Here is a 14,899-nt window from a genome sequence, read left to right as displayed (position 1 = left end):
GCGCTCTCCACAACAGGATGCATCACAGACACTGTGCCTCTACAGCTACTAACAGTGTCATTCTTACTGTGTGAGGCGGGATATCACATTTTATGAACCTGAGAAACATGTTGGTATCTGTTTTTATTGCCCAAAATGGTCACATATAATGAAAAAGAAACACATATGGAAAAAGGTGAGAGGAAAAATTAAAAAAAGACAATTTGGAATGTTAGCTGTGTGGAGATATAAACTCTATACAACTTTTTTTTTTTCCTGGTTTTCTGATGCCAACATAACTTCCATTCCAACATTACTACTTGTCTATAACCTATGGATGATTAGACAAGTTGGCTCCACTGTTTCAGCAAGAATTGTTCATATTTTAGGAATCATTTGGTCTCCAATTTCTGTCCAAACTCCTTGATGGTGTCCGTGGCCTTGTCCGCAGCTTTTCCTATGGCTGCATGAGTCTGTCTGCTGGCTTCTTGAGCAGCTTTAAAGAGTCAGAGTGAAGCAGAAGAGAAATATTCAGGGACTAAAAGCAACAAATAATTGCTGTTAGGCTGCAGAAAGTTGTTTAGAAAAGTATATGTATCTGTAAAAATCTCATATCCAACATATTCAATTTAGACTGGAATTAACAGTTTGAAGATCTCTAAATTTCAACCAAGCAAATTTTAAGAGAATGTTTATTTCTGTTTTACTACACAGTTTTGTAGTTTATGTAATTCCAACTGCACTTGCACTTCTTCCCACATTTCCAGCTCTGAGAGATGACTGGAGTTTTTGGATCATCTTTCATCGACCATTTAACATTAATTTGGGAGCAAAGTTTTTTTTATCCTCCGACAGACCACTCACACGTTACCTGTGTTGGCTGTTTCTTTGGAGGAGTCTGCCACCTGCTGCACAGCCTCTTGAGCTGCCTGCACTGAGAACACATCACAGGGACTTACAGTGACTGACCTCAGGAACAGATGACACATTTGCTTTTTAAGATTTCAACTCTAACATTTTCAACAGTTTTAAAAAGATGAAAGTAACATGATATATTAACAAGAATACAAATCACTTGGACATTGTTAAGGTTTTTCTCTGTCTACCCGACCTTACGTACATCCTGTGTCATCTTATAGCTGGAGCTCTGTACCTGCGGTGTCTGTGACTCCTTTCGTAGCCGATTGGCTTGTGCTTTTTAGGCTGTCAAGGGACTTCTTGAATGAGGCCATGGCTCTTGTCTCTGTCCCTGCAGTGTCCACACGTCCATCTGAGCCGGCAGCGGTGGGAGCAGCTGTTTAATACCCTCTGTTTGAGCCCGACACCACCGAGCCTGCACGTTCCAGCCGGATTAACCCAAACAAAACCCGCCCAAAAAGGCCCGATCAGACTGGCATCCCAAGTATGGCAGCATCCTGCCAGGGGCCAGAGCCCGCTCAGCAGATTCTACACAGCCTGGAATCAAACCCCCAGACAACAGTGAGCAAAAAGGGAAGCATGCGAGGACGATGCATAATAAGTCCTCATTTAGATCAACAGGCAGAACAACAGAACTGGTTACAAGAGGTTTAAAATCTAATGAGTGATCAATGCCAAAACTGAGTTTTAACATTATCAAACAACACTAGTAAATGGTTTCTTTTTTACTTTTTATTTACAGAGGATTTGTATGTCTGGCTTAACACATAAACCTTAATATTGACAAGTCCTGCAATTTAAAGCACATATTGATATGACAACCATTATGATTTCAAGACATAATATATTGATTTGTTAAAATCTTCAGTACACACAAACACACGCACACACAAACATGTATACTCTGTCCATTTCTAACAGATAGTTTACTGGAATGATTTCACAAGCAACTATAAAGATACAATGTAAAAAACTCTTACTTCAAAAATGTTCAAATAAATTTCCAAAGAAATGCAAAACGAAAAAAAAAAAACCACAAACAGGCATTGTCGACACTTAAGGGAATATTATTGTATTCATATCTGCTTGCAACCGGACATGATTTTTTTTTCAACTCCCAATGTCTCATTGGAAGATGATGAACATCTATTGCACATTTACAGATACACACAAATACAAAGTCACAAGCCCCGGCTCTGGTCTCATTTCATTGGGAGGGAATCAAGGAAATGAGACTGAGAGGACAAATCCTACATCTCAATAAATACCTACACCCAACACATTACATTAATAACATGACATTTACAATATATAATAATAAAAGATTTGTCTTGAAGGAAGAACATTTTTCAGTGGGAATGCTTGTCTTTTTTGTTGTTTTTTTGCAACGGGGGTATAATTGTAATAGTTTCAGCATTTGTCCTTTTTATTATTAGAAATATTATTGTGCTGCTGGTTGGATGGTGGCTTGGAATGATGCTTTTACGCTTCTGGCTCGTAATCCTGGCTCTCCTGGGAAAAGAAGAACAGATTTTTAGTGACAGGAAGGTCACATGTGCTCCAGATTAAATTCATCGCTAAGACTTTAATTGAAACTTTATCACATGCAATTCAACTAAAATCAATTTAAGAAGAATGTATAGGACACAGAGCTTATGGTAACACATGATAGCTCTCTGCTGAAGAGAATGATGTCACTCCATCGCAGCTGAGCGCCTCTGCTGGTTCAGTGACTCTCTGCAGCCTGCAGAGGGCAGCACAAGCCTGCACCAGCTTCAAGGGCGAGTCGTGAGCACATTCCCATCAGCCTTGTAACCCTGCACACGCCTCCTCCACGCACATGATCATAAAAAATAAATAAATAAATAAAATCACACAGCCTCCAGGAGTGTGCAATAGTCTTAGGTCATCTGATGCAATCACAAAACCAAGTGTGATACTGGCTGGGAAGGATTTTTATCTCCAGATCCTCCCTGAGAAAGCTCGGTTCACTATGCAGCACTCAGACTCCATATTTACAGCAATGCAGGGAGACCCTGACATTACCCACAATGCAAGGAGGCAGAGAGCGTCACCACCACACCCATTCAGACAGAGCTCGCACATCGCTGGTGTAGCAAAGGATGGGGGAGGGGAAAGAGATGCGAAGGAGTAGGAGAGAGATGGAGGAGGACATGGATGATACAAGCTACTGCCTCTGAGAAATTCACTTTTAATTTGCATCTCATGAAATATCTCAATTTTTATTCCTTTAACTGATTAATGCGATAATCCGCTGATGGGGGCTTTGAGTGGGAATGAAGAGAAAATCCGAGCAAATGCACTGGATAAATTTAACATTACCACAGATCATGTACAATCCCATCATAAATCTTCCTCCAACTGAGGCTGATTCCGAATATTTTAATATGAACCATGAATATAATAAGTTTCTGGCTAAAATCATTACGGTGTAATGCTTTAAATCACTATATATACACAAGTATAATGATCCTCTTCAACATTATGTGCATTCAGGGATATTTTTACATACTATTAGAGTTATTTAAAATCTCTTTTCAAAGCAATAGGTTCTGCACAGTTTGTCTCGCCCCTGACAGCCAAATTCCAAAAATAACTATCTGTGTCAGACTCACATCCCTTCTCCACGCACACACCGACACACACCCAACACTCTGTGTAGGTAGGTGGTGCTATATTCACTGTACTCGCTGTGTGGCAATTGGCTTGTTAAACCCCTCTGTTTTCGTTTCCAGAGACAAGAAGAATTACCTCAGCGTGAGCTGTAGTGTTTGTGCAGGGCAGAAGTGGAGGGCAAGTGTGGAGTGCTATTGAAATGCAATAGCATTTTACTGAAAATGTGTATCCATGCAGAGCTGGTGAATACCGATGAGTCTCCATCTACTGTGAGTGATTTGACTCATGCCTGCCTGTAGTCTGTGGGTCTGCAGTTTTCACATGACATACAAATCACTGTTTACAATATGATCACATAGTTCAATTCAAGCACTGAGACATGAGAGCAGGCGTATGTGCTTCGTGTCGTGTAGGCTGATTACCTGCTGGGTCTCATCATATGTCTCCCCTTCTGGCTCCAGCATTGCCTCTCCCTGGCCCTCCATGGCCTCCTGCCCATACTCCTCAGGCTGCAGAGAGAGAGAGAGAGACAAGGAGATGAAGAAAGGAAATGTCCACAGTAACAGAAGCACCTCGACATATTTCTGGTTAATTGTAGATTTTTAACCTGTTTCTCAAATTGTGACTACATTTCCTATCCAGGAAGCACCAGACATGACATATGTCTTTTGTACAACGCAAGAAAAATATTCAAGTGTTATTATGTTTCAAAATATTACATAATAGAAAGTAACATCAATACAGACAAATATTTTGGTTTATGACCTGAAAAACTAATGATATTCCCATCAGCATCAGCTATGCTTTGTGTTTAATGCTACACACCAAATGTTTGCACATTAACATGCGAAACTAAGATGATGAACATGGAAAACATTAAACCTGCTGCATGTTAGCATGGTAGCCTTGCCATCACAAGCATGTCAGCATATAGCAACAAGCTTTACTGTGCTGAAGTACAGCCACACCAGAGCTGCCTGCATGTCTGTAGACTCTGAGTCTAGTTCAAAGATTGTCGGGTATTTCAGAATATCAGATGCTTCGCTCTTTAACTTGAATGTCATGGTAACCGATAAGAGGAAAAACTGGGGCTAGAAGAGATGAAAACTCTCACCTTTCCTGGCACATGGGTTTTAACTGACGAATATACAGTTTTCTTTTCAACAAAAGGATCAATCATCTCTTAAACCTGCTGGACACTGTAGTTACGAAAACAGAAGTACTGTATGCAGCGCATTTGTTACTGTGGCTGGTATCGTTTCCACTTTGTGAGTCTGTGTGCGACATCGACTGTAGGGGGAACTACCACAGACGTAACTTTGACTACTCTTGCAGGTGTTTATGTGTCTGTGGACAGATTTTGTCAATGCGATAGCGTCACAACTTTTCAAGAGAGTCAAGAAACATTACAGGTGTGTAGCTGAAATCAAAATTAAGGTCAAGTTCAAAGATGGAAAGTCAAAATGTTGATGGGATTGACTCAAAATAAACTACAGTGTGTCTTCCTGGTAATAGAATAACACTGTTGCACTGCAGTGATGTGTTTTCAATAGTTTCTGGACAGTGATGGAGCCTTATGGACAAACTAATTAGTGTCATCAGGCTTTGGAGACACACACAATAATTCTTAGCAGATCAATTCATGGTTGGTTTTTGTCTCTTTACGGCTTTTTTGACAATAAATAAAATATAGAATATCACCAGCCTTTAATATCTAATGTAACACAGAAAATGCAACAGCTTGATATGTTGACAACGTGAACCTTAACCATACTGTATCTCCTTCTGAGAGCTGTCCGAGGCTGACAGCTCTCCATCATAGCTGCACCTGCTACTATGAGCCCTGAAAACAAAGCTAGTGGGTCACCACACATTTATTTTTAAACCCAGGACTAATCAAGTCAATTAGGTCAGAGAGGAACAGACCATAATCCTGTGTGCTGTATCAAAGCTGGTGTTATTGCTGTAAGCCCACCAACACGATTAGCATAGCCTTAAATGCTACACAGTGGGAAACTGCCACAGAGACGCCTAATCAGACTGATCATTGCCTGAGAAAACATGCGCATGGAAAAGGCCGTTTATGTGATCATCACTGGGGGGGGGGGGGGGGGGGCACAGAAGTTGTGTGTCTGATTGGTCACATATTTTAATTCAGCCGAGATTCAAAAGAGAAACCTACACAGCTCAGACTGTGGAGCACAAATCTCTCTAAAGCAATATTTTAAATTCTGTTTTTAAAATAGTTTAAGTTAAATATCTTATTGTATGAATGGATGTGTGAGCACAATTATAAAGCGCAAAGTACTTTTTCTTAAAAATACCTGCAGGATAGCTGCTATCATGGTCTGGTCTCTTATAAAAGATAATAAAGGTGTTTGTTTTTTTTAAAGGACAGAATTAAACAGAGTGGATGAACGGCCCAGCACAAACTAAAACTGAACCAAAAAGTAGCTCTGCACATATATGTCAGCAGTTCAAGAATCTGCGGTGAGGGTGTTGAAATGAGTAGTTTTATCACTCAGACAGAGCCTTCCCGAAGCCTATTAGAGCAGGCTGTCAGATTTTCTAGATTAGCGAGTCAGTGGAGAGGGTCCAGCTCTGAAGGATGAAAGCTTAGGACAGCACGAGGACCTCCCTGTTTCACTGACAGTCTGACAGACATAGATGAATGCTGACAGCACAGGTCAAGAATGGGTCATTTACAGTGGAGAACACAGTCGAATCTGTTCCACCATCTTTTCTTGCATCTCCAGGATCGTGGCGGGTATGAACTGACGTAAGCAGTGACATTAGCAGAGGTCAACAGGGGGGCAGGGAACAGCAAAGCAGTGCGTCGAAGACAGTTGATAGTCCCACAGAGAGATTGTTCAGGCACCTGAGCGATAAAACTGGCTGAAGCTTTATTACAGAGTGAAGGCAGCCATGTGTATATTGCAGAGTCTGCAGTACAACTATTCATCCTCAAGAACACTTAGCTTACTCAAAAAAACAAGTGTAAAACAAGGCCTTAATATATTTTCATTAAATGTAAAAAAAAGGATTTATTTTATCAAATTTCCACGGTATAAAAGCTGTCAATCAGAAGTCCATTTAATTCCGTGCTTCCTCAGGTAAGAGGAATTCAGCTACAGTAAATGAGTGTGCTGACAGCTGAGGAATAAAATAGATGAAATGCAGACTAGTAAATCTGTTTTGGAGCGTCCTGCTGATTTATCAGCCGTATAAGTCTGGCTCTGCTGCAACCACCATCCTGTCCAGACTTTAATGAGCAGAGCTTACAAGAAGTTGCCAACTGTAAGTGAGTCTTGGATCTGAAACACAGGTTTCTTTCTCTCTTCCACTTGTTCTCAGGCGTGGATGCACGAACATAAATAGCAGTGTTACTATGCATGTACTGGGCAGTTTTTCTAGTTATTTCATTGCAGGCACATAATTACAAGGGCACTCCACTGATTTTACACTTGAAGTTTTATCTGCTTGTCATAAGGAAAACCACTGTTTCCTCTGTGGCTCTGGGTTTTTAAAAAGCACCCCTGATGATGTCATCAATAACCCTGATGATGTCAAGAGCACGTCAACTCAGCCTCTGGGAAGCACAGATTTTAACTATTCTTTTTTCAGTCTGAATCCCCTTACTTTATTTCATTTTACCCTTTGAAGAAACACCTCTACGACATTTTCATCTACAACATTATTAAACAAGACAAGGTCAAAACTTATTAAGTATATGGCAGGACTGCCTACCATCTAATCCCGATTTTATAACCGTGACAGCGTCTGACAAAATCACCAATAAATTAAAGACAAAGACTGAGCTGTGATTTCTGCTATATTTACTTTAAAATGATCACTTAGAGAGAAAGTTAGAAGAGACAGAATATCTTTCTTACTTTGTTTCTCACACAGTGCACAGCCTCTGTCTGTGTAATTGGTCATAGCTGTATTTTAGTTGCTCCAGTTCACCGTGTTTAAGTTACTGCAATACCTGTTAATACAAACTTAATACTTTCTGTAATTGTTTCAAATTAAAAGCCCTCCTGCATTTCAGTGGACAGAAACCCTTTATTTTTTATAACAGGGCTTTTATTGCTTTGCTGCAGGAAGTTTATTGTCGCATTTCCGTTTGCTGGCGTTTGCTGTTTACATGACTTTCAGATCTGCTAGTTTCTTTAGCAGTTACAGATGGCCTCTCTCTCCCTCCCTCTCTCCTGCACTCTCTGTTTGGTGTGTCCAATGTTTAGTTATTCCTCTGCCTCCTTCAGTAATAATGATACATGTAATGAAAGTAGTTCATTTGCTGTAATGGAGGCAAGGCTCAGTGTATTGGAAGTGCTCCTTGTCTTCTCTGCAGTTCTTGAGCAGCCAAGAAACCAGAGAGACTCATTGGACTACCCGCACCAAGAGGTGTAGCCCTAGGCCCCCATCGGTATCCATACATGGTCCAGTCATGTCCCACGTTTATACCCAGTCTTGTTTGGAAAAAAAGTCTCTAAATCTAGAGACAATGTGCTAAATTGGCAACACTGCAGTCAGTCAGTCAGTCAGTCAGTCAGCCAAATTATAGGGTTGGCCCCGCTACTGCGGTCCAGCCAAAAATGAGTTATGGATTACGGAAGCTGGAAAACCATTATTGTGCTGTACATTGCAGAATCCTACATTCTTACAGGGTCAAACATAACAGAATTGCTTAGAACAGTTACTAATTAATTAGCTGATCACCAAAACATTATACAATTTGTGTCAGTTATCAAGAAAAACTGCCCAAAAAAATATTTTTTAGGCCGCGCAATCAGAAAAATACTTGATAGATTAATCAATGATAAAAAAGAATAAGTTGTTGCAGCTCTGGTTGTATATACTCACCTACAACATCAAAGAATGCTATACATTAAAAAGTATACTAAAAGCACACTTTTATGAAAGTATACTGACCAGAGAGGTACTTTTAAATACTTCATTTATACCAGTCTCTGTTTTTCACAGACTGTGTTTTTCACAGACCGGTATAAATGCAACATATAAAACATCAACATGGTTTCACAGTTCAGACCCACAGCAGGTGTGCTGTGCGTGAACACATTGCAAAACTTCCTCTGAAACAGGAAATTAAATAGTGTGTAAGAGTACAGAGTTGATTGTGTGTGCTCGCAGGGTGTTGTTGATGATTGTAATGTTGTACATACGTTCATGTCAGAGGGGAACTCGTCCTTCTTCACCAGGCCAGTGGCAGCAGCGATGTTACCCATAGCCCCAGTGGTCTTCTCAGCCACTGCAGAGTCACACACAAACATCACACACACACACACACACACACACACACACACACACACACACACACACAATGTAACACTATCTCAACAGATTAAAAGCATGCACATGATCTCAGCTCCATTTTGTTTCCCAATTGATTACTGTACATAATGACCACTTACACATTGCCCCTTGCACTATACCCCCACCCCATCACTTTCCAGTTAGAAGTTTCTTGTCAGTGTAATGAAATAAGCTTCTTACTGCAGCAGTACTGATGTTGCAGTTTGGCATACAGAGGTAAAAACTCACCTGTGCCCACGCTGTCTTTGGCCTTGCTACCTGAATTAACAAAAAAGATATAAGTTAGAAAAGGTTTGTGTTATTTTGCAAAGTAACATTTTGCATGTCAAGACTAGACTAGACTTTCCTGCGTGTGTGTGTAGGTGTGTGTGTGTTTGTGTGTTTGTGTGTGTGTTTGGATAAAGTAATCATCAAAGCACTAATACCATTCATTCAGAGTAAAATAAACAAAAACGCCATGATTTAAGCAACTTTCACCACCCTGACAAGTCAGTCGTCATCTTCCGGACACTGTGATACATGACACATTGATACTACAGTAGGCCAACATGATTGAGAGCAGTATTAACTCAACGTTACAGAACTGCAGCCTCCTGTTCATAACTGTCATTATAATCTGGGAAATGAAACTGAAACATAATTAACTTTAAACTCTTTTTTAAAAGTCCAGAAAAAATGTCACAACTTGTGGAACGCTTGACCACTCTACACGACCACAATGTAAGCTGCAGCCTCTCATTTTGAGTTCACAGCTTGCCACAGCTTTGCTGGCACAACAGAGCAGTCATAGCTTCTGGACTTTGCTTTCTTGGTGCTTTTATTGAGAGGAGTTATTAAACTTTGTAGCTCATTAAAACCACAACCATGGCAGCGTTCAGTTGTCTGACTTTTGGCAGATCTCATCCATCTACACTGAACTCCATCAAGCTATCTGGGCAATCTGTGTGCCCACTGGTCCTGATCACTCAGGCCTTGTCATCCTCCCTACTGTGCAGCAGTCACATGCCTTATTGGTCCCTGAGGGCCTTTAAAAGCCAACCGAGGAGAGATGAAATGATGATGAAGTACAGAACCTTCTCTACAAACGGCAAGCCTCAAAGTAAAACACACATCTAAGAGATCCATCCATTTAAACATCAGCTGTGGTGAAGTGCTGAGACACGAATGGATGGTAGCTGTACCTGTTATAGCTGAAAGACATGAGTAGTACAACTATTGCAAATGACTACTGATCTTTTCATGAGTCTCCAAAAAAAAAAGACTTGTGTCAAAATGTTGTTTAACTTCTTCCTTTAATGAACAAAAACAATAGATTTACTGATCATTTTTGAGAATTGTGGTTCAAACTCATGTAAGAGAAAAACTGGAAACATTTCATTCATAGTCTTTTGTAAGAGAAAAAAAAAGTTGCAATGCTATTCATCACTTTCAGTGCTAATGACTTTTAAATGAGATAAGGGACTTGATTCACCAACACAAAAAATAAAACTAATTTAACAAGTAAATTCACCTTTAAATATATTCAATTATTTTCACTTAAACATGATAATAAACAGTCACCTCAATGTAATGATAAATGTTAAAGAGATTACTGATTGCCAGTATTTTCTGATGCAATTTGAGGCTGTTGCTATTGTTTAGATTATATTAGTAACAGCGATCATTGCCCGAATTCAACTGCAGACATGAGCTGCCATGCACTGACACTGATATGGAGTGACTGCGAGGTTTCACAAAACTAATTACATTGATTTTAAAATAGCAGTGTATAAATACTCCATCGTGTCATAGCAGGGTACGTACATGCTCTATGAATGAGACTGCTGAGTGACATTAAATGGCATCTAGTACAGCAGGGTTTTCTCATTTCCATCTCGCCTTCTTCACTTACTCAGGCTGGCTGCTCAGCTCAGCTGGGTAGGCGGTCTGCAGTAGCAGCAGCTGTCAAAAGGTGGGCCACAGACCTATCAGATCACTCTTACCCCTCCTCCAAGAGGGGCCTTCAAGCAAATCATACGCAGCTTTCTAGGGCACCACCATGCTCAACAAGCGGCACGCAGAAGCACACAGATGCCACAGAAATGCTCCTCTCTCTTTCTGTGTACAACGGGCAAAAGTCTAAAGAATGAGTAACAAGATGAAAACAAGTCTACACATGTTGTGACATGTTCAGCTGATGAGTGACAAAGACATGGTGCTAAATATCCAGGGTAATTGGATTCCATCTCATTACAGACACATTTGACAACTTCCCCTGGAAAACTCTACGTGCAGTCACCGAATCAATGGCACAAACTGGTGACTGTGGAGCTACCAGCGAGGGGGTGTCACTGGAAATCTGGGCCCTCTGACAACAGCTCAACGACTGAGAATATAAATATCTGTAATGCCTGGTAGGTTCCAAGCCCTCTGTCCAGCTCTGGGTCCCCTGAGTCACCCAGCCCCCCTCCCACTCACCCCTAACAGACCTACTGAAGGGTAACAAGCAGAGCCAGCCAGTATAAAGGAAAATATTTATCATAAACAATGTGTTGACATTTGTCAGTGTGAATATATAGTTATTGAAATATATAACACCACATTAAATAAAACAAGTAATGTTCATTACACCCCTCTGTGTGCTACAGGACATATTTAGACCTGGAACAATTAGACCATTCATGGTTTAGGTATTTTTATTAATATTTGACGGCCATTTTTCAAGAAAAAATGCCAAACTCCGTCGTGAGGATTTTCTGCTTTTCTTTATCTTATGTAGCTTTCAATCTTTGCATTGTGAAGTGTCTGTCAGACAAAACAAGAAATCTGAACATGTGTAACTCTCAGACACCTCTCTCACAATGTTCTGACATTTTATAAATCAAACGATTATTGAACAATCAAGAAAATAATATTCAGATTAATACATAATCAAAAGCTTCCTTACTTGCAGCCCTAAACATATTAAAACCAAAATTATATGACTCAAATCAGGTTCCCTTAATTATGGTTGAAATCATTTTGTTTAACCCAGCTTGGCATTAATTATTTAGACAACAGAACTGGTTAGCGTTGGTTATCATGACATTAAAATTTCATAATTTCATAATGATTTGACGCCATTAAAGAATAATCCTGAATTATTTCCCAGCAACACAGCTAATTAAATTATGCATAGCACTGCCTTTACAAGTGAAGCATAATACAAACTGGAATATGACGACTGTGAAAGTTGGTCCCCTGTCATGTTATCAACACACATGTTTTTGTCAGTTTCTATTTCACCTTTACCCAGCTGCTTTTTTATGTTTGTCTAATAGTGATTTAAAGCAAGTGATACAGTTTGGGGCAATAACCTAAGCAACATACTTGGCAACTTTGGATCATGGGACAGAGGCACTAATCTGTGTGGGATATGTGGAATAGTATTCAATACAAATTTAGGTGGCACTGAAAAGGACGAAAGCAGAGGCCCTTTAGCCGGTGCCTTCAGGAGGCGATGGTGGGTTTAGACTGTTTTACAATCTGCTGCCATCCAATGCACGGACATCTAGCAAGAGCTGCTCCCAACATCCTGCTGCCCCACCCCCACCCCTGTTCCCATCTCCTGCCTGTAGCCCAGTCAAGTCCGGCGAGAGGGCATAAGGACATTCAGAGCCTCGTGTCACATCATCTACAACAAAATAACTACTTAATCCAGTGCATCCTTTTTAAAACTTCCAACATTTACAGGAAATACTTGGTAACTGATTTTCATATGATGAGGAAAATAGCTGACTATTTACACAACTTCATCAGCCTGCATTAGTAAAGCACGATATTGATCAGCTGACAGGGTGACTGATTCATCAAATTACTGCTGCTATAATAAACTGCACTCAATTTGCATTCAGCTGTACTTCACCATGCCCTATACTGTGAAACATATGTCATTTTAACCAACACCACACATTTAGTCCAATGTATTAAATGTAGTTATACAGAGGAAACCATGATGGTGTAGTATTGTCATCTAACTCTATCATGATGTTAGACAAAGAGGTTTAAAATCTAAGCAATACACGCAGCCTGCTGGTTTCCTCTATGTATGGCAGAAGCAGGACTCTAAAGGAAGCTATCGTATAATTTAACCATTTGTTTCAGGACATATTTGTTGCTGTTCCTGCATGAAGCAGGAATATAAGCAGTCTCTGGCCTGTGTGTGTGTGTGTAGGTGTGTGTGTGTGTGGGGGTGTGGGTGTGGGTGTGTGTTAATTTGACTGTAAATAACCTGAAAAGAAAGATTTGTGATAGTCTTACCTACAAACATAACTCCTTCTTTAGTCTTTTCAGCTGCAACTGCAACTCCTTCCTTGGTCTTCTCTGCAGCCACAGCCATCCCCTCTTTTGCTTTAGACAAACCCTTCATAAACACATCCATCTTGGCCGAGCTACTGTGGAGAGATGGACCATAAGTGCTGTCAGTCACTGTGTACACCTGGTTTTTAGATCATTTGCATGGATGAATGACATGCAATGGCTCACACTATTCAAAAAAGCAACTTCCAGCTGATCATTTCAATCTATTTCTACAAGCTTCTGTGGGTTTCAGTTTAACATAAGAACATACATTATGGTGAAAGAAAGCAGCAGCGCCTCCTGTGGCGGATCCTGAGAGCTGCAGTCCAGCCATCAGGCTGTTAGTAAAAACCCTCTGTTCACTCATGCATTCAACCCCCTTTTCACATCCCCGTCAATGCATGAAATATTCAGAGGCGAAAAGATTTCAATGAAATGGTTAATTGTGGAGGCGCTCATTAATTATTGCTCGCCTGTAATGCTACTCTCGGTGGCAGCGAGATGGCAGGACTGCGCCTGGGAAAAAGCGCAGGCCTCATCAAGAGACTGTACAGCATATTACACTGGAAGGTGGCATTTATTGCATGAGCCGCACAGCGTTGCTGGGGGAAGGGAAGCACGATGTCCACTATGATATCTGCACGCATCACGGTTTGAACGTGGATTTCTGCGGGTGTAAATCTGAGCTCGTCCGAACACACGCAGGGAAACATTTCTGATAAAACACAGCAGGCTGCAGACTGGAACAGCTCGAATTATATCCGTGCACCAGGCGCCGGTCCCGCAGAGTCCCATCCTGGATGCTGCGGGTCAAGCCTCCGTTTACTACATGCACCAATTTACCGTTTCCACCATTTCTCACGTTTGCATACGTGCCTGGCTAAATATCTTTGCCTTTGCATTATCTTCCATGTCGGTTTCACAGTATCAAGTAATATCAAGTAATATGAAACCGGGACAAAAAAAACAAAAAAAAAAACAAGAACATTCATATTTCATGCATATGTGTGTGTGTGTGTATAGGGATGTTGGTTAAGAGCTTTAAGTTATTTTAGGCACAGTGCAAACCAGTGCCTTCCCATGACGACGCGTACATGCATGGTCCTCAAATGGTGGTGACCTCTATATGCTTAAAAAAAAGACAAGAATAATGGATTACAAGTGGAAACAAATGAGTGCTTACCTATTTGCAAATAGCCTTCGACTTGTCCCCTTATGATTCTGTCGCACAGTCGAGTCAAACTATCGTCTAAATGGGAGATATCTTCATGTGATCACTAGGTGGGCCTTCCTCGGGCTGATCTCCACCAACAGGGACGGCCCCCTTCACAGTGCGGCTGAGACTATCACGTCCCCCCCCCCCCCCCCTTCATCCTCCTCCTCCTCCTCCCCTCCCCTTTCTCGCTCCACCATCACTGGCTCCCTCCACTATTGATCACCCTCAGATGTCAACTGGTAAGGCGAAGAAAATAAGCTGAACAGAGGCACAGAAGGGCAGCGCATCATCTAGTCCCTTTTCTGCTGCAGCACTCCAGTGTCCATATTGGAGGATCGTGTGATGTGGCTGCAATGTGACTACACAGGGGTATTATACTTCACTATAGAGATCCAATTGAGTACAAGGATGTGGGCTCTGGACAGACACAGCCCCAATATGAACACTAGATATTGTTAGGCAGTGTGGGTGAAATTATTGCTCCTATTTACTTTA

General features: G+C 40.9%; 2 protein-coding genes across 3 annotated transcripts; both read right to left on the bottom strand.

Moving 5' to 3' along the window:
- Window positions 1-232: 232 nt before the first annotated feature.
- adirf (adipogenesis regulatory factor) lies at window positions 233-1,357 on the bottom strand. Its single transcript, XM_071457693.1, has 3 exons — window positions 1,133-1,357; window positions 851-913; window positions 233-475 (listed from the first exon to the last, which is right to left on the bottom strand). The coding sequence occupies exons 1-3, from the start codon at window positions 1,209-1,211 to the stop codon at window positions 372-374; spliced, it is 246 nt and encodes an 81-aa protein (XP_071313794.1). The 5' UTR covers window positions 1,212-1,357; the 3' UTR covers window positions 233-371.
- Window positions 1,358-1,614: 257 nt separating this feature from the next.
- Window positions 1,615-14,514, bottom strand: sncb (synuclein, beta). Of its 2 annotated transcripts, none has more exons than XM_071457690.1 (6): window positions 14,372-14,514; window positions 13,150-13,283; window positions 9,100-9,129; window positions 8,721-8,806; window positions 3,957-4,043; window positions 1,615-2,409 (listed from the first exon to the last, which is right to left on the bottom strand). In XM_071457690.1, the coding sequence occupies exons 2-6, from the start codon at window positions 13,268-13,270 to the stop codon at window positions 2,380-2,382; spliced, it is 354 nt and encodes a 117-aa protein (XP_071313791.1). In that variant the 5' UTR covers window positions 13,271-13,283; window positions 14,372-14,514; the 3' UTR covers window positions 1,615-2,379. The 2 variants fall into 2 exon arrangements, with proteins under 2 accessions (XP_071313791.1, XP_071313793.1); XM_071457692.1 differs by having other exon boundaries at window positions 13,150-13,280; window positions 14,372-14,509.
- Window positions 14,515-14,899: the final 385 nt, after the last annotated feature.

Source organism: Trachinotus anak, unplaced genomic scaffold (assembly GCF_046630095.1).
Source record: "Trachinotus anak isolate AG129_WGS33_773 ecotype Australia unplaced genomic scaffold, CSIRO_AGI_Tana_v1 ptg000021l, whole genome shotgun sequence".
NCBI classification, from domain to species: Eukaryota; Metazoa; Chordata; class Actinopteri; order Carangiformes; family Carangidae; genus Trachinotus; species Trachinotus anak.
Note: the sequence above shows the minus strand (reverse complement) of the source record. Positions and strands in the feature narration are given on the sequence as shown.

What these genes read in the sequence shown, in the direction of transcription:
- adirf (XM_071457693.1), bottom strand. Translation starts at nt 1,211, where the DNA reads ATGGCCTCATTCAAGAAGTCCCTTGACAGCCTAAAAAGCACAAGCCAA. An exon ending in AGGAGTCACAGACACCGCAG is followed by an intron (nt 914 to 1,132) that starts GTACAGAGCTCC and finishes ATGTGTTCTCAG; the next exon opens with TGCAGGCAGCTCAAGAGGCT. An exon ending in CAAAGAAACAGCCAACACAG is followed by an intron (nt 476 to 850) that starts GTAACGTGTGAG and finishes GACTCTTTAAAG; the next exon opens with CTGCTCAAGAAGCCAGCAGA.
- sncb (XM_071457690.1), bottom strand. Translation starts at nt 13,270, where the DNA reads ATGGATGTGTTTATGAAGGGTTTGTCTAAAGCAAAAGAGGGGATGGCT. An exon ending in AGAAGGAGTTATGTTTGTAG is followed by an intron (nt 9,130 to 13,149) that starts GTAAGACTATCA and finishes TTGTTAATTCAG; the next exon opens with GTAGCAAGGCCAAAGACAGC. An exon ending in AGTTCCCCTCTGACATGAAC is followed by an intron (nt 4,044 to 8,720) that starts GTATGTACAACA and finishes CTCTCTCTGCAG; the next exon opens with CCTGAGGAGTATGGGCAGGA.